The following is a 20,061-nucleotide window of genomic DNA, read 5'->3' as shown; positions in this document are numbered from 1 at the left end:
TTCAATAATGAAGTCTGGTGAAGTCGTCTTTTCTTTTTCTTGGCGTTCAAGCCTTTGTAGCATCGAATCCCATCTTGAAAAATTTTCCGTATCTTGATGCTATGTTCAACATTCAGATTTCCATTCATAATTGCCTCGCAGGCCGTGTAACCCCCCCCCAAAAAAAACTTTCTCCAATCTTCTGTTGAAAATACTTTTGGTGCCACTTGGAATTGTTTTCCTCTTCTTCATATGCAGTTTGGCTCATCAAATTCAAGGAGAGTTGCACCATCTAAGTCACTTGTATGCAAGTCAATGCAGTCACATACATTTAGTGTCCAAAGTTTCGAATCTCAAGTCTTTTCCAATCTTCACAATGTCTTTGGCAGTTGTCTGAACTTGCGATTCAAAACCAGTGAAATCATATACCCAATGGGGCAAATGATGCTGCCAAAAAAATGCATGTTGTTGGCAGTGATTTCTAGCCAAGATGCAGATATTTTCGATCGTATTTAAAGGGGTAAAAAAATGTGAAATGAAAAGCTGTCACGTCTTCTCATAAACAAGATGAAATTAAGAATGCTGAACACTATTGCACGTTGCAGCTGACTGCCTGAGGGGAGCTATTGTCACATGTGCAAGTGAGACAATAGTTGGCACAGCAGCATATTGTACCATACCTAGGCTACGACAATGCAGCATATATATAGAGTACGTGTCTAGGCTATTGAATGAGTTTTAATATGCACATTAAATTTTCGACTTAAATTTAATTGAAAACCATGTTATATTGAAACCCGTGCTGTTTGAAGCAGTGCTAAGCGAGGTATTGCTGTATATGTAATGCTTCATATTTTCTTGACATATAGGATATATGTCAAGAATATATGTTAAGCGTGGTCTGCTTAAGGAAGGGAAACAGCTTCATTGCATTTCATTTAATTTGAGTATTCATCCAAATTGTTACTTTTAATCCTTTTAATTTTAATCGTGTTTTTAATCTTTTTAATTGTGATTTTAATAGTGATTTTAATTATTTATTATCGGAAGCAGTTTTAACTATTTATTCTGACACAATGTCTTCTCGCACTCATGGTCTTGCTGTGGTGGTTTGATGTGTTTCAGGGTCAGGTTGGGGCTCTTGGCTTTCGATTCCATTGCACATCCGATTTGGCCGTAACTCTATGAGTGAGGGAATTCATTAATTCGAGTTTTTTTTTTTCATCTTATTTTATTCGTCACATTTGGGAGAAAATTGACTGGAAGCATTCCACGAAAAAGATTGAGGTAATCTCTTACTTTTTTAATTTAATGACCTATGCTTAAAAAGGGGGGGGGGATGATACAGATTTGCCATCTGGGGCAATGCCTCCTCGCCATAGAATGTACTTAATTGAGTATCACCTATTTAATAATAATAAAGTTATAAACAGAATTCTAAGAGGATTTGCAATTGTTTTGATGAGTTTTGTTATGTTTTTATTAAAAACCTACCTTAATTGAATAAATATGCTTTATAGGACTGACATTTGGAGCACAGTCTTACCTAGAAGGAAACAGAGAGGGTCAAGTGCTGCTATATCATTGTAATTCATATCCTTATCATTCCATTGGCCCCGTGTCGTTCCTGTGGAGGCTACCTGGCTCCACCATCAAGTTACCATATGGCACATTAGGAACAGGAAATGGGAAGTTAAGGCAACTGTGGATTTGGGTTCATCCTTCTTGTTATCAGGAACTTATTGAGGAGCTTATAGCTTTATTTGGCCTAACAGCACCAAAGGCCCCAAGTGAATTTCTGCAGCCCGCTGACAACATTAGCACTAATAATTCACCAAAGGAAAATTTGCCAGGCTTGTTACTCCCATTAGAACAAGAAGAAGAGAAAATCCAGCAATCAAAGGAAACAAATGCTAGCAATTCAATTCAAGATAATACCAAGAAGAAAGATTTCAGACATATTACAGTGTACTATAATGCCAGTGTTACCGTGGTAGTTTTGAAGGACACTCTTGTACGTCACAGGCTAATAGGCCCCTTGGCAGAAGCCATTATTACTGATGCTCTTTCTATTGCTGATATAAATGAAAAGTCTATATTTACTAATACTAACTCTACTGGTGATGAAGAGAGAGATGTTTCTACCTGCAAAGAAAAACTGAAGTGGTGGTATGAATACTATAATGTCCAAAGAAATAGAGAAATCCATGAACTGCAGAGCAAGATATGGCAAGATTTGAAAGGTGCTTGTTCTCCTGGACAGTTACCTCCTGGATTGGTACTTGGATTAACAGTAAGAGACCCAAGATTACTACTTCCAAAAAAAAGAATAAAAGTTATAAATGAACCATTTGGTAAGTAACTGCAATTTCTGGTAGAAGCCTGTAGTGTAATGTAAAGTTTTTGGTGCTAAAGCATTAAAAAAATTACTAACGTCTTTCATCTTTCAAAATCATTGAAAGCCATGTCCTTTTTTTGTGTGTGATAATTAGAAATGAAGTTAAAAATTAGAATGTATATGGCTTTTGACAAACAGTTTTAGCTAGTTAATGGCCTGCAAAGAGAAGTAATAATTTGAGATGATATATTATATCACCATTACTGAATTCATCAAAATTTAGAATCATTAGCATTAGCATTAGTAGAGGCATATGATGCAAGAAAGCAAGCTTATTCAGCATCAGCCAAAAAAAAAAAAAAAAAAAACCCTCTCCCATTTCACCCCTCCATTCGTTCGAAATACCTGTCCAGTTGAGCTTTAAATTTGTTTAGGCTATCAACTTCAACAACAAGTGATGGAAGTCGGTTCCACCAACCAACCACCCGCTGGCCAAAGGCAAATTTCCGCACATCTATCCGACATCCGTCCTTCCTCAATTTGAATTTATGCCCTCTGAGGTGATTATTCTGAGAAAGATGAAGAATCCCATTGGCATTGAGCATGCTCAAACCATTCAAAGCCTTATACACCTCTATCAGATCACCTCGCCGGTGCCTAGTCTCCAGACTCTGTAATTTGCAAAACTTAAGCCTTTCTTCGTAAGAGCAACCCTTTTTTCCATTTACTAATCTTGTTGCCCTTCTCTGTACCCGTTCCAGCAGCTCTACATCCTTCTTGAAATGAGGCCTCCAGACCTGTATACAGTACTCAAGATGTGGCCTAACCATTGCCTTATACAAGGGAATAATCACCTCCTTATCCCTGCTAGAAAAATTCCTGTATATCATTGACAAGACACCATGAGCTACTCTTGCAGCTCGTCTGCACTGCTCAGAGAACTTCATATCTGCCTGCACAATTACCCCCAGGTCCTTTTCATTCTCCACCACTGTCAGTGTAGTACCGCAGAGTTGATACATTGCTCTGGGGTTACTGTTACCCATATGTAGTACTTTACATTTGTCAATGTTAAACTTCATTTGCCACCTCTCAGCCCATCTGTTCAACCTTTCCAGATCCTGTTGCAGCAGCATAGCGTCAGTAGTGTCCTTAACGACCCTGCCAACCTTTGTATCATCTGCAAACTTAGACATTAAACTTGATATCCCATCATCAATATCATTCATAAACACCGAAAACAACAATGGACCCAACACTGAACCTTGAGGAACTCCACTAATAACATTAGTCCACGTTGAGCAGTGTCCATTGATTACCACTCTCTGTCTTCTGCCACTCAACCATCCCCTTATCCATAGCAGCAATTTGCCTCCAATGCCACACTGCTCCAATTTGTGCAGCAGTCTTCCATGTGCAACAGTATCAAAAGCCTTTCTAAGATCCAAATATATAATATCAAAGTTATTCCCTGCATCCAGTTCTTTTGTGACTACATCATAGTATCCAATCAAATTGGTCAGGCAAGACCTGCCCTTAACAAAACCATGCTGCGTCTGAGCTATAACTGAATTCTTGTCTAGATGATCCTGCAGTGCTTCTTTAACCAGTGCCTCCATTAATTTACCTGGAACAGAAGTTAAACTAACAGGTCTATAATTACTTGTGTCAGCCTTTGATCCTCCTTTGTGAATTGGGGTTACATTTGCACATCTCCAGTCTATGGGTACCTCCCCTGAGTCCAAAGAAGCTCTCATAATTATGGCTAGGGGTTTGCATACTTCCTTTGCTGCCTCCTTTAATATAACTGGATAGATCCCATCCACCCCAGGTGCCTTTTTTATGTTTATCCTCAACAATCTCTCTCCTCCACTTTCCTCTCAGTTATTACAAAATCATCCAGCTCACTGCCAATGTTTACTTTACCTATATCATTCTCCTTCCTGAATAACTCCTCATGCGTGAATGTAGATGCAAAATACTCGTTTAGATTGTTAGCCACCTGAGCAGGATCCTCAACTGTTGAACCATCAATATCCAGTGGACCAATCTGATTCATCCCTTTCCTTCTCGAGTTCAAGTATGTAAAGAACTCCTTTCTGTTTTTCTTTGCATCCTTTGCCAAGGATTTTTCGTAGTCTGCCTTTGCCTGCCTAATCTCCTTTGTGACTTGGTTACAGACCAACTTATATCTATCATAGGCTTCCATGTCACCCATTAATTTGTATGTATCCCATGCATTTTTCTTCTCTGCCACATGTCTCATTAGTCCATCTGACAACCATTTAGGCCTAAACCTTGAACAATATTTCTTAGTTGGTATGTAAAGCCTGGTAGCCACCAAGATTAGTTCCTTGAATGCTTCCCATTTTGAGTTTGCTGTTGGTAACATCATCAGTTGGTCCCACTGTATAGAATTTAAATACTGTCTCAGACCATCATAGTCGCCTTTACGAAAACAAAAACCCTTCCCTTTACCTCTGATGGTAGTTACCTCCTTGAGTAAATCCCACTTCAACACACTGTGATCACTGCCACCTAGTGGTTCATTTATCTGCAGGTTCTTAATGCATGAAGAATCACTACTGATAATCAGATCAAGAGTATTGCTCCCTCTTGTTGCCTCACGAACATGCTGATGTAGAAAACAATCATCCAATAAATCCACAAAAGCCTTGCTAGTGTGCGAGTGACCAACCCACAAATTCCAGTCAATATCTGGGAAATTAAAATCCCCCATTATAAGACTCTCTGATTTACTGGCCCACTCTATTTCCCTGTACAATATATTATTATACTCATCAGAGTCATTAGGCCTATAGCACACTCCTACTCTCAATTTTGATTTCCCTATGCTTATGTCACACCAAACTGACTCGACACTGCCCTGTCCATCGATGTCAACTGGCTTCACTTCCTTTGACTTTATGTGTTTCTTAATTAATAGCATAACCCCTCCTCCCCTCCTGTCCTGTCTATCCTTTCTATATACATTGTATTCCCCAAATTCCAGTTCCGCATTACTTATATCTGTGTGACACCACGTCTCTGATATCCCAACAATATCTGCCTTTGATGTTTTGAGCAATACCTCAAATTCATCAAATTTATTTACCAAACTCCTAGCATTGGTGTACACGCAGGTATACATGCACCTGTTTCTATTCTTAGCTACCCTAACACAACCCATGTGTTTACTTGTAACGCAATGACTACCAGCAGTCTCTGAAATATCCTGCATCTTGTTTTTCAGACTTCTGCTCATTTGAATAGAAGCAGTGCAAGAATCACTTCCACCTCTGCCAGTGGCTACTGTTAATCTATTAGTCCTTATATCCCCCCCCAACTAGCAGTTTTCCGACCCACCTAACACTGCCTCGACAGCATCAGCAAAAATTCTTGCACCCTTTCTATTTAAGTGTATCCCATCCCTGTAGAAGCAATCTCTCCTGTTAACAAGTACAGTCCAGGCTGAAAAAAATTCTACCCCTTGAGCCTTGCACAATCCCTCCAGGGCCGAATTGATCGACAAGGCTCTCATCATATACTCCCTCCTATCGTGTCTGGGCAGAATTGCAGACACTTTCAAGTTCAACCCTAATTCACGGCTTTTTTTCAACAGTGACCTGTACTTGCTAAGTAATTCCGCCGGTCTCCTACTCTTAATATCATTAGTGCCAACGTGTACAACTATATCACCCTTTGTGCCCTTAAAAGATGATATCCACTCTACAACGTCATCAACCTTTGCCCCTGGCAGACATACCCTGGTCCTATTCCACCTATCCTTTTTACAAAGTATGTTCCCCGTTTCCCTGACAATAGAGTCACCAACAACTACTAGTTCCTGTGGGACCAGCGCATTCTGCCTAGGGGACTGCCCCTGTGTTGCCTGATGACCAAGTGCAAGCTCTGGCGTTGATGTGGGCAGCTGAGAGCTTGATGGGCCCCTCAATTTATTTCCTTCGAGGGCATCCACCCTGTCCTTCAAGGTCTCATAAAGGCCCATAACAACGCTGAGTTGTCGCCTGATTTCCTTGCACTCCTTACATCGTGCACACACAAAGACATCCCCCTTGGCAGTATCATGTCCCGTACCCGACTGCTCCGCAAACATCAAGCAAACAGTGCATTTTAATAGACTGTGATTCAGAGGGCAACTGCCCCCCTCAGTTCTCCCCTGAACCACAGCACTCCCATTAGCTTGAGCCTTTTGCTTTGCTGCTCTGGTCAGAGTCATGATTCCAATTTAATTCAATAAAATTTAAAACAAAAATTAAATCCTTAAGTTATATCCCAAAACAGTTATGTTATATATATATATATATATATATATATATTTTTTTTTTTTTTTTTCGGTATCTAGTGTTCCCTTTATACAACTTCCGTATCACGTGTACCACTATAGTTATGTATTAATTATTTGTTACGATTAAGTCGTTATATATATTTATAGAGTTAAAAATACAATTTAATTGACAATAAAGTTTATCAAGATTAATAGATTTACTGATTAATTGACAATATTATATTATGCAGTATACTACACTAAGCTTATGCTATCGTGTAAAAATGGCGGGAATTCACGAACGGTATTTCTACGGACTCGTAAGTATTGATTAGCTTCGAAATCTCGCTATCTCAATTTAGACTAAACTAAGGATCCTGACTAGGTCTATAATCTACTTATAGAAGATAATTTGATATAACAATTGGTTAATAAATCGACTAAATTTGGTTAAAAGACCTCTCGTTCAATTTGTGACACGTGGATTTGATACCATTACCGATACTAAGTAATATCTACGAAATCTCTGTCTAAGTTAAACTTTAAACTAAGTATCGTAACTAGGAATATAAAGCTACTCTAGAAAATAAGTTAATATGACAATTTAAACTAATAAAGCAGAAAATAAATCAGGAAAAACTTCTCTGTTTGAAGAGCTTTAAGGAGCAATGTCTGCACAGGCCAACCTCGCACCCAGACCCCTGCATTAATATAATGCAGGCCCATCAAAACCTCATGAGTGTATACAGTTAGAGAATAGTTGACTCAACTATTCATTGATTGCGTAAACTTTTCAATCATGATAATATACTTGTATTTCAGATATTCACTTTTCCCTGATAATATCTTTTGTTTGAAAATATTATGCAGGCCAAGCATTTCAAAGTAAAAAAGCATTACATATAAACAAATTTTTGGTTTACCCATGTGAGATTGGGTGTAGTAGCATTGTTTCCCCCACCCCAACCCACACTGAAATTAGCATTAGCATTAGCATTTGTAGAGGCATTTGATGCAAGAAAGCAAGCTTATGCAGCATCAGCCAAAAAAAAAAAAAAAAACCCACTTCCACTTCACCCCTCTGTTCGTTCAAAATACCTGTCCAGCTGAGCCTTAAACTTATTTAGGCTATCAACCTCCACCACAAGGGATGGAAGTCTGTTCCACCAACCAACCACCCGCTGGCTAAAGGCAAATTTCCTAACCATGGCTGAAGATTCTCTAATGATCTTAAACGTTTTATTCAGTATGTAGCTGACATTATTAGACAGCAATATAAACACTTGAGTCTGTTTACAAAAATCCAACATTTTACATAACTATTTAAAATATACATTAGAGCCTGAAAAAAATAATAGTATATATATTTTTTTTTATTTAAATATTTATAGAGCATATAATTTCCTGAAAACGTATTTTTTGATAAATACTCATGCAGATAAATTTTTGCCTTTTTTTTCTTCCCTGCATCATCCAAATTATATATAACATATGTATATATACAACATCTGGTATGGAAGTAGTAGTTTTTGTAATGGCTGTATGATGCATTTCTGAACATATAATGATTTTTTTGGTGGCTTGTTTGTTGCAGGTAGTACTGTGAAAGAAAGACAGTAAAAGCTGATGTTATTTTAAATGTGGTATAAAATGATATATGAAGAAAATGACTTACTTGTCTGAATTCCAAAGAAGTAAATTTGTTGATGTACATTTAGCAGGGTCATCGGTAACTAAAACTGCTGATCTGTTTAATGTATCCAGAGCAGCTCTATTGAAAGTGATGTCTGCATTCACAAAGTATTGAAAAACAAAATCTGATAGGACGAATTGTGGCAGAAAATCAAAGCTGACTGAAGGTGACTGCCAGAACACTGAAAATGCAGAACTGCTGCCTCAAAAATAACTGCAGAACTTAATGTGAGTCTCAGCAATTCAATTTCCATCAAAACAGTTCAGCTAGAACTTCATAAAGCTGAAATTTATGGTTGTGCCACTATTGCCAAGCCAGTTGTTACTGATGGTAATGTTAGAAAGAGGATGCAGTGGTGTAACAAGCACAAAAACTGGACAGTTGATGATTGAAAATGTCATATTTTCAGATGACTGATCATTCACACTTTTTCCCACATCAGGGAGAGTTTGTTTGATGAATGCCAAAGGAAGTACATCACCTGACTGTCTTGTGACAATTGTCAAACATGGAGGAGGATCAACGATGGTTTGGGCAGCAATGTCTTGGTATTACTTGGGTCTAATTATCGCCGTGAACTGGCATGTTGGCGCACTATGGTCATAGTTGCCGATGCGCCCAATAAATCCCCAAACAAACAACAACAACGATCATCATCCCACAGTGCAAATGTTGTTTCCCACAAATTATGCCATGTTTGAAAATGATAATGCTCCAGCATACATAGCCAAATATATCCAATCTTGGTTTGAGGAGCATGAAACTGAGGCTAAGATCCTAAGCATCTCCCAGGTCTGCACAATCACCAGACTTAAACATTATTTGAGCCACTGCAGAGAGGAGAGCAAGAAGCAAGTTTCCTTCACCTTCATCACTTGAGGTGTTTGAAACATTTCTTCAAGGAGAATGGTCCAGCATTCCTCTTAAGGCGTGTCAAGATTTATTTCAATATATTCTGCATAGAATATAAACTGTTTGACACTTCTAACTCTTATTACAGGGGTTTCCATTATTTTATCCAACCCTTTATATAAAACAGTTTGTATTATATTATAATATTTTGTTGTATCATAAACCCAGGTTTATAATACAACAAAATACAGTTCAAAAGAATCTCATTTACAAATAGAACTCAATATTTGACAGAGTCTTTTCTTAATAGACAATATCCAAAGTATTTCATAGATAATATTATCACAAAATTTTGTAATAGGCTACATACTTCTTCCTTGTAATTTCTTCATTAATTTCAAAACAAAATTTGAAGATTTTATATACTAATCATTTTATCAGCCAGAAAGTTGCCTCCTGAATAGATAAGATGTCTAAAATTACCCACCGGAATATCTGAAATAAAATCTAAAGGCACTTCTGCCTTTACTGAGAAAATTAATTTGCATATTACATAAGGAGAATTAGTATTGGATTGTACTGTCAATTTTAAGTTGCTAGAGTAGGTTGCAATCTGAATTAAAGAAACAATAATAGTTGAAGTTCTCATCCACAGTATCATTGCTAAAGATTAAATACAATTTTTAATTTTACCTGGTCAGTGGATTGTTTACTAAAGAGAATTTTTGGAGGAAAACAGTTGTTCACATAGTGCTTTAAATTTTGCCGAAAAATCAAGAGTACCATCTACTGGATTCAGAAAATGAATACAGAGCCCTCAGCCAATTTGCACTTGACATCTTCAACAGACGACAAACAGAAATAGCCATCCACAATGAATAGATAACCACAAATAATAAATAAAGGCAAACTGATAATGAATATCAACACAGAGGAAATGATGGCAAAATACTAAGGACAAATGGCGTAATATGCAGCAGAATAAATGGAGCACCAATACTATTACTGAACAGCATCGACCTAGGAACCAATGGGAGTGGCACCAGCCAGGATGTGGTCGCTCCCAGGATGAACACACACACCTAGAAGAGGACTAGGTCCCACCAACGAGTCAGCATCGGACCGCACTTGCTGAGGCATTGCAAATTGCAGCTATGGCGAACTGGGCGGAGCTCCCCCCAGCCCACTTTCTTTCCCCATCCCTGGTGGGGTGGGGTGAGGTGATGGTCTGTCTGCTCGCCCCACCACACCCTCTTTTTCCTCTGGTGGGGCATGGGCATGCCCTATTGACCCCATATTTCTGTCTTTTCCCCCCTACTTTACCTATATCGCCACAAAAAGTGAATGCCCCACACAACGAAAAATTTAAAATGCCAAACTCAACACACTTGCAACTTTTTCGGCCTAACTAGATTCTAGTGTTTATCCCCCTGTTTATATATTTATATATATTTATTTTTTGTATAGTTTAAGAACAATAAGTAAAATATATTTCATATTGGATAAGCTGGTAGTTACTTAACCCTATAATAGCCATAACTGGTCCACAAGGTAAAACCTAGTAAAGGATAATCATTAGTCAAAGCAAAAGTAAAAATAAAACAATTAATCAACATAATAATAATATATATCAAGTCAATTATAGGTAATAGGACACATTGAAAGGGACATTATCAAGGGCTAACCCTCTCAATATGTCCCCTACAATTAACCCGGCTATCAGTTTCTGATATCATCTGCCTGTTTAACACAGTCAAAAGGTAATTCATGCGATAAATGGATCTGTATAGTTAAAGTTAGACAATAATTTTGTTGTTAACAGGCTGGATGACTTTAGCCCGACTGATAGCTAAGACAGCAAAAGCATATATTAAGGAAGAAGAGAAATAAATGAGAACCAATAACCTTCAATTAATTGAAGGTTATTGGTTCTCATTTATTCCTCTGGGATGACTTTAGCCCGACCGATAGCTAAGACAGCAAAAGCATATATTAAGGAAGAAGAGAAATAAATGAGAACCAATAACCTTCAATTAATTGAAGGTTATTGGTTCTCATTTATTTCTTTTCTTCCTTAATATATGCTTAAGAGAAATAAATAAGAACCAATAACCTTCAATTAATTGAAGGTTATTGGTTCTCATTTATTTCTCTTCTTCCTTAATATATGCTGTCTTAGCTATCGATCGGGCATTATATGCATTTATCCAAAGTCTAGTCATCACTCAGTACAGTATTAGACATCGTGCATAACGGACAGTTTACTCGAACATTGTATCATAATTAATGCAGCCAACGCAGTTACATTTTCAAAGAATTAATAATGGCCAATAAGAATGAAAAAGTAACAACGTCTGGGCACAGTACGAAGACTATAAATGTAAGAAAAAGACTGAATTTGAAAATTAAATTAGACGTTTTGAAGTGAATCGATTCCAGTCAACGACAAGTGGATGTGTGCCATAATTTAGAACTTGCAAGTTTAACTGTAAGAACAATTATAAAAAAATAAAGAATTAATTCTTTATTTTTTTATAATTGTTCCACTGCAAGCAACTAGGGCTAGGCTGACTATTAGGATTGAAATGGAAAGATGTTAACTAATTTTATTGAAGATAATATCCAATGCAGAATTCAGTTAAGTTAAATATTACAAAAAAAAAAAAAAAAAAAAAAGAGAGAGAGAGAGAGAGAGAAAGAGATTAGCCAATATAATGATCTGAAGAAAACTCACCTAAAAAAAAAAAATGTGGAACCATTTAAAACTGGTAAGGGCTGGTTGAATAGATTTAAAATCTAGGGAGAAGCCGCAAGTGCAGATCAAGGAACCGAAACTTTCAAAAAAGAACTTGTTAAAATTATTGAAGAGGGGTATTGTGTCTTATACGTCTCAACAAGTTTATAACATAGATGAAGCAGGACTTTTGTGGAAACAAATGTCTAAAAGAAGTTTCATATTGAAAGAAGAAAAAAAAACATGCCAAGTTTCAAAGCGGCGAAGGATCGGGTGACTTTATTGTTGGGTGGTAATGCTGCGGAGGAGTTAAAATTAATACCCTTTTAGTTTATTTAGAAGAGGGCCAACCCAAAATCGACACATTTTTCATGATTAAATTCATCAATTAAATTCATGATTTTAATTGGAATTTTAAGTTTAATTTTGATACGTAAGTAGTTACCACGCAATTATATACGTATGTAATGCAGAATATTTGTACAAATATTTGAATATTAAATATTTTGACCGACATTTGTGCATCTTTTCACTACCGTTTATTATTGATTAGGAAATATCCTATGGCACCGACTGCAACTCACAAATACATATGTTACCTTATGGGAATGCGCCGCTTGCTTAGCACGAATTCACTTAGCTCTCTGTTTTTCCGGAACAAATTATCAGCGTTAAGAGGGGGTCACCTGTATATACAGGGTGTCTCAAAAATACAAGGCATAACTTCAAAAGACAATAAAAATATTTTATATCAACATAGTTCTGGAAATTTTTTTTTTTTTTTATGAAAACCCCAAACACGAAAGGTATCAAAACCTATAGTACTTAGTACTGTGCATGGGTTGAAGAAGAAGAATGGGGGGGGGGGGGGTGCCGGAAACTTTGCTCTAGAGACTAAACATGGGTTTCACCACTTCAAGCCTCCAATAAGCAAAGTGGTGGTATTTCACAGGTTGATGAAATGCTTGGTTTCTGAGTTTTGAAGGTCTGTCTATGACACCTAAACTGTTCACATCACCTTATAGTAATTGTTCAAAATGTCCACCTTCTGCCTGAATACGGGCCTCACATCAAAGTCTTATGGACTTGCAAAGACGATGCCAAATTCCTGGCATGTTTTGTATTGTCTCACAACCTGCCACAATTCGATTTCAGAATTTCCACATCAGTTACCGGAGTCGAATACACCAATGACTTTAAATGGCACCGCAAGAAGAAATCTAGTGGGTTTAAATCAGTGAGCATGGAGGCCAGGCAGTTGGTCCAGCTCTACCTATCCACCGACCAGGAAACCTTCGATTCAGGTAATTGCGAGCTAGGTGGCTGAAATGTATGGGAGCGCCATCATGCATGAAGTGTGCTTGTTGACGAATGATCAGTGGCGTGTCGTCCAAGAAATTAGGCATGTTGTTTTACAGAAAGTTTCTGTACGCCTGCCCTGTGAGTTTGTTTGGAAATATATGGGGCCCAAATAACTTATCACCAAAAACACCCGCCCAGATGTTGAGGCTGAACCTCTGTTGGTGATGTGATGGAAGAATTGCATGTGGGTTTTCCTCAGCCCATACATGCTGATTGTGAAAGTTTTGGATTCCGTCTCGTGTGAACTGTGCTTCACCTGTGAATATCACTAAGGCAGGAAAGTGAGGAGTTGTACCACACTGCTGCAAGAACCACTGTCAGAACATTACTCGCGCAGGGTAATCTGCTGGTGACAAGGCTTGTATCCGTTGCAGATTATAAGGATACAGTTGGTGTTCTCGCAACACTCTCCAAATAGTCGAAAGCTGAACAGCCAGTTGCATTGCTATTCTGCATATGCTGATTCCAGGAGTGGCATGCACAACATCCAAAATCTCCTCCTCTACTTCAGGAGTCATAGATCTTGATCGTCCTCTGTCGGCAGCAAAAGGTGTAAAGGTCCCATGTTCACAAAGGCAGTGATGGATACCCTCAAATGTTTTCCTGTCTGGACATCTTCATTCTGGAAACCTTTCGTGGTACTAACGACAAGCTTCCAGAGCATTGCCATCCGCCAAACTGTACATAAAATGCATATCCGTTTGCTCCTGATTTGAGTACATGGTTGGAATGGAAAACCACCAGATTCTGTCAGTACCTTGTGATGAAGGAAATCACCTGTGGGAGATAAGACATTCTGGTTAATAACTCGGGAACCAAGCATTTCCAGAACTATGTTGATATGAAATATTTTTATTGTCTACATATGAGGAACTCATTCCTGAAGTTATGCCGTGTATTTTTGAGACACCCTCTGTATATATATATATATATATATATATATATATATAGGTCCTAGCCACTGAAATCTCAGGAAATTAGGTGGCAGGACGTGCCAGAGTACTTATCTAAAAATACTGGTGTACCAGGTCTGCCTCCACAGGGCCAAGTGTGGGCAACGTTGGGCCTCAGTAGGGATTCAGTGGCTAAACAGCCAGATGAACAACAGAACACAACACTACACATGTACAATATCCATACATTTTTAAATCTCTGGTCTTCCCAGGAAACTGTCACACCCACAATGAAAGCAATGCAGAGATAGGGGAAACCCTTGGTGCCGTTAGACACTAAATACACTTTACACTTTAGTGCTTTATAATTATAAAGAACTGATGGATCCGATATCTCTCTAATACAGAAGATTTATGAGAAGTCCGGTTGGCCTGCCTCCCTAAAATCCACTCATGCACACCTTCTCGATGGTAAGCCCTGTTAAGTCACTTAGGTGGCAACGAACGTGTAGAGTGGTTCTCTTCAAGACGCCTGGTCAGCGTGAAGAGGAAAAGACCAAACCCTCCATCATATGATAGCACGACAAAACAAATGGCCCTCAGTCCCCAGCAGCTTTCACTCCCCCTCTTACGGCAGCGAGAGGATCAGAGTGGAAGCAGAGGGTGCTAAGAATCTCTGGGTACGACCAGGCTGCCATGCACGGAAACTGAACTTGGCCTGTTATAATGTACGATCACTCATCGGTGAAGACAGGATATTAGAGCTGGAAAAGGAATTAGAAAATGTGAATTGGAATATCATCGGTTTGGCTGAAACAAGAAGAAGAAGAAATGAATCACTTATAAGTTTATCAAGTGGAAATCTGCTGTACACCAATGGAAACAGTGAAAGGAGTGAAGGTGGAGTTGGGTTTCTGGTCCATGAAGATTTTAAAAACAACATTTTGGAATTCAAAAGTACATCACCAAGAGTGTCAAGACTAATACTCAAGATTTCTAAGAGGTACAAGCTAAAGGTTATAATGATTTATGTACCAACATCGAGCCGTGATGATGAAGAGGTTGAAGAAATGTACACCGAAATTGAGAGTCTCTAGATGAGCAGAAAACCCACTACACTATTATTATGGGGGACTTCAATGCTAAGGTTGGAAAAAGACAAAACAGCACAGAAAGGGGAACTATAGGAAATTTTGGAATTGGTGAAAGATATGAAAGAGGTGAAAGACTTGTGGAATTTGCAGAATCTCAAGGACTGTCAGTAATGAACACTTTTTTCAAGAAAAGGGTGAATAGAAAGTGGACATGGAAGAGTCCAAATGGATTAACAACTAATGAAATCGACTTCATCCTCACTAACAGAAGATATATTGTGAATGATCTTACCGTCCTGAATAAGGTAAATGTTGGAAGTGATCACAGAATGGTAAGATGTACACTTGATATAGATAAAGGAAAGGAAAAAACTGACTCGAGTAAATAATACAAAGGTCTTTGAGATAACAGAAGAGGAGAAAAAGCAGTATGTACTGGAACTTAAGAACAAGTTTGAGCTTCTGCAGACTGCTCAGGACCAAGATATCGACAAGGAATATTACAACTTTCTGAAAGTGATAAAGCCCAAGAAACCTATAGGGAAAAAGAAATCCAAAGAAGAAAAAATTAGTCAAGAAACACTTGTCATGATGAATCGAAGACGACAAATGAAGAGCAAGAAAAACACCGACAGAGAGAAAATTGAGTATACTGAGTTATGCAAAGCCATTAGAAAGAGACTCAGAGAGGACATAACATTTAACACAAGAAAAGTAGAACAAGCATTAAGGTAAAACAAAGGATTTAAATCAGCAGCCATGAGCAGTAATACAGAAAGACAAATGATACTGAAACTGAAGAATAGCGATGGTGTACTTATAAACAGCAGAGAAGGCATAATTCAAATAGCAGAAGACTACTATAGAGAATTATACAAGGAGCAGGGGAATGATGCCAGCAGTGGGGAAGATGGATTGCAAAGTAGCAACACATACGACATACCCGATATTCTTCCTGATGAGGTAGAACATGCATTGAAGAAAATGAAGAATCAGAAAGCCCCGGGGGAAGATGAAGTTACTGTAGAGTTGTTAAAATTGGGAGGAAGAGACATAACACAAAAACTGGCAAGGCTCTTCACAAAGTGCATTAGAAAAGGTGTGACGCCGAAGCAGTGGAATAATGCAATCATAGTTTTGCTGCATAAGAAAGGAGATAAATCAGAAATTGAAAATTATAGACCAATTAACTTGTTATCCCACATCTACAAGTTGTTCACAAGGGTCATTACTAACAGATTAGAAAGAATACTTGATGAGAATCAACTGAAAGAGCAAGCTGGCTTTAGGACAGGATTCTCAACTATGGATCACCTTCACGTAATATCACAGCTAATGGAGAAAGCAAATGAATATAAAACACCATTATGCCTGGCATTTGTGGATTATGAAAAGGCATTTGACTCCATACAGCATAAGGCAATGTTTCGGGCACTGGAAAGACAAGGCATATATACCCGCATATTATGATTTTGAAGAAAATATATGAGAGTGCTACCTCCTTTATTAGACTAGACAAAGACAGTAGCAAATTTAAAATTGAGAAAGGAGTTCGACAAGGAGACACAATATCTCCGAAGCTGTTTACTGCTGCCCTTGAGGAAGCTTTCAGAAGATTAGACTGGTCGCAGAAAGGAGTCAATGTGAACGGAGAGTACCTAAACCATTTACGATTTGCAGATGACATTGTGGTCATAAGCCACGATCACAAAGAATTAGAGGAAAATCTTAATCGGTTATGCACATTTAGTAAGGATTTTGGACTAAAGATGAATATGGCTAAAACAAAAGTAATGATGAACAAGTATGCCACAGAAAGAGAAATAATGATTGAAGGAGCAGTAATTGAAAAGGTGGAGTCATATACTTATCTAGGACAAGTTATTAGCTGTAATAATGATAAATGGCTGGAAGTCAAGAGAATAATAAATTTTGGATGGATAGCATTCAGGAAATATAGTCACATACTGAAGAGCAATATCCCAGTTTGTCTGAAACGTAAAGTAATGAACCAATGTATACTCCCCACCATGATTTATGGAAGTGAAACTTGGGCACTCACCAAAAGAATGGAAGAGAAGCTGAGAACTACACAGCGAAGAATGGAATGAATTATATTGATAATCAGACTGTTAGATAAGAAGAGAAACACATGGATTAGGCAGCAAACTCAAGTAAAGGACATTCTTATCAAAACTAAAGAACTAAAACTGTCTTGGGCAGGACACATAGCTCGAAGACATGATGACAGATGGACTAAGAAAATAACAGAATGGTACCCAAGAGGAGCTAGAAGAAAACCTGGAAGACAAAGGCGGAGATGGATAGATGAAATTCATGAGTTTGTGGGTAGTAAATGGATGACCAGTGCTCAAAACAGAAGGAACTGGAAAGTTGCTGGAGAGGCCTTTATCCTGCAGTGGATTGAAAATGGCTGATGATGATGAATTGTTCACAGTTAGCAGTGGAAGGTTGAATTCTCCAACGATGAAGACCACAAAGTCTCGAGGGACATGCTCTTTGAGTGGACTGTGGTTCAAGCCTGCATAACTGCTAAATATGATTAATGATTAGTATTTATGGTTTATTGTAAACTCCTCTGACCTGATGGTCATGCCAGAATATAAACAAGGCAAACTGCAAAGAAATATTCCAAGTTAAAACTGCAATTAAAGCTTCAAAATGCAGATGACAGGAAAGAATATAATTCCTCAAATTGAAGCATATCTTGTAAAATAACTTCATGCCACAGCCACTGCCTCTCTTTCACAACTTTGCATTCTTACACAACTTTGTGTTAGAGTAGAATTTCTAATTATCGAATTCTGTCATGGAGAGGTTTTACTTGTACTTCATTAAGCCAAGTTTCTGACAAACAAACAAACTACATTGAAAAGTATTTAGAAAGAATGTCATGAAGAACTTGCAACTTGTTGACGAAGCTTTGCATGTTCAGATAGTAAAAGTTGAACTTTAGTTTATTAAAATGAACTAAAGGAAATTTTCTTAAATATAATAGGCTGCACATTGATGACACCGATGTGGTTCTCACAGGAATAGACCATCAGAAAAAAATCTTCCTCAGATTGAAGCATATCTTATAAAATAACCTCATGCCACAACCACTGCATCTCTTGTACAACTTTGCATTAGAGCAGAATTTCTAATTATTGAATTCTGTCATGGAGAGATCTTACTTGTATTTCTTTAAACCAAGTTTCTGACAAACAAACAAACTACATTGAAAAGTATTTAGAAAGAATGTCATAAAGAACTTGCAGCTTGTTGACATTGTGACTTTGCATGTTCTGGTAGTAAAAGTTGAACTTTAAGTTCATTAAAATTAACTAAAGGAAAATTTCTTAAATATGACAGGCTGCACATTGATGACACTGATGTGGTTCTCACAGAAAACAGACCATTACCGCTTTGTGATGGTCTGATTTCTTGCTTTTGGATGATGGGGTTGGTTACTTTTATTACACCTGAATTCCAAACTATAAAAATATTGGGTATTGGAAACTAATGTATTTAACTGCCCTCTGTAGCAATTAAATACATTGGTTTCCAACCAGTAATTAGCCTTACAAGAAGTTAGTTGTTCTTTGCAATAGGAGAGTGACATAGTGCACATTATAGAAAGAATCAAAGAACCGGATTAAACATGAAGATCATGATGATTGCAATTGTGTTGCTTCGCTATGGAAAACTTAAATGATGACAAGGCTAGAAAAAGGGAATGTTGACAGAATTAGGCTTTGCATATCAGAAAGTTTTGAGAAAGCTGAATGTAATTAAACAAAATACCTTGAGAAAACAGACTGTTTCCAGAACTTTCATTGTCACATTAATATCTTCAGGTGAACACTGAAAGTAACAAGTACAATTGAAAAAACTGAGAGTGAGAAATTCAGACAGCTATTAACATCTAGTGCATTGAGATTGATTTCCTAATAACAGGGTTGAAATGTTTTTTATATCAGTAACACCTAATATATATTCATTACCACTGTAATATTGAGCACTAGAGCCTCTTACTATAGACAGCTTTGGCAGCAACACATTACAAACAGCTCTTGGCAACATGCATACACATGTCCACATTCTCTTTGATGTTGAGGCTTAGATCATGATTAAGATTGAATCAGATTTTCAGTGGTAGATATTGAAATTTGAGGTGCAATCAAAAAGTTTGGATGCTGACTTTGTACCTTCCTTGAAATTGTGACATCCTAGCAAGTTGAGGGTTGTAACATCTTCAGTGACTTATCTGGATATAGTAATTCATACATTACTAGTTATCTGCAGCCAATCTGAATTAATGCACATAAAAGGTGTTTTATGTGTTTCCTTGCATTTTAAAGAAGTGATTTTATTAGCAGTGAATTTGCAACAAATTTGTTTCCAGGATGGGAAAAGTGCTTTTGGAGAAGATGTAAGTCAATGGAAGAATTTGGTAATTCAAAAAGTTTAAAGAGGGCTTCTTGTCTATCGAGGTTGATCCCCACTCTGGCCACCCTGGCCACCCTTCAATTTCAAAAACCGATGATTCAATCACTTCTGTTTATGATCTGATCAGGAGTGATTGCTGTTTAACTATCTGTGAAGTTAGTATGTCTTATGAGATATTTCATTCGATTCTTAATACATGATTTAGAAATGCAATGTATTTCAGTCAAGTATTATATCCTCATAATGATGATCAAGAGTGGCAAGGTCTTGCATGTCAGGATCTTTGTCAATGGGTTGCTGTTGCTCACCCACAGTTTTTTCCATCATTACTGGTAATGAATTGGGTATGTGGCTATGCCCAGAAACAAAGGCTCAG

The 20,061-nt window shown here is 37.7% G+C and overlaps 1 protein-coding gene across 1 annotated transcript in view; it reads left to right on the top strand.

Annotated features, from left to right (window-relative positions):
• Positions 1 to 20,061, top strand: part of Pop1 (POP1 ribonuclease P/MRP subunit) — a 126,368-nt gene that overhangs the window by 69,015 nt on the left and 37,292 nt on the right. Inside the window, exon 7 of the mRNA XM_090380896.1 lies at positions 1,500 to 2,333. Coding sequence (XP_090237022.1) covers positions 1,500 to 2,333 — 834 coding nt within the window. The remainder of the gene's footprint in view (positions 1 to 1,499; positions 2,334 to 20,061) is intronic.

Source organism: Mastigoproctus giganteus, chromosome 9 (assembly GCF_048544385.1).
Source record: "Mastigoproctus giganteus isolate SK-2022 chromosome 9, ASM4854438v1, whole genome shotgun sequence".
In the NCBI taxonomy this organism is placed as follows: domain Eukaryota; kingdom Metazoa; phylum Arthropoda; class Arachnida; order Uropygi; family Thelyphonidae; genus Mastigoproctus; species Mastigoproctus giganteus.
The sequence above is the reverse complement of the archived record's forward strand: the minus strand, read 5'-3'. Positions and strand labels throughout refer to the sequence as shown.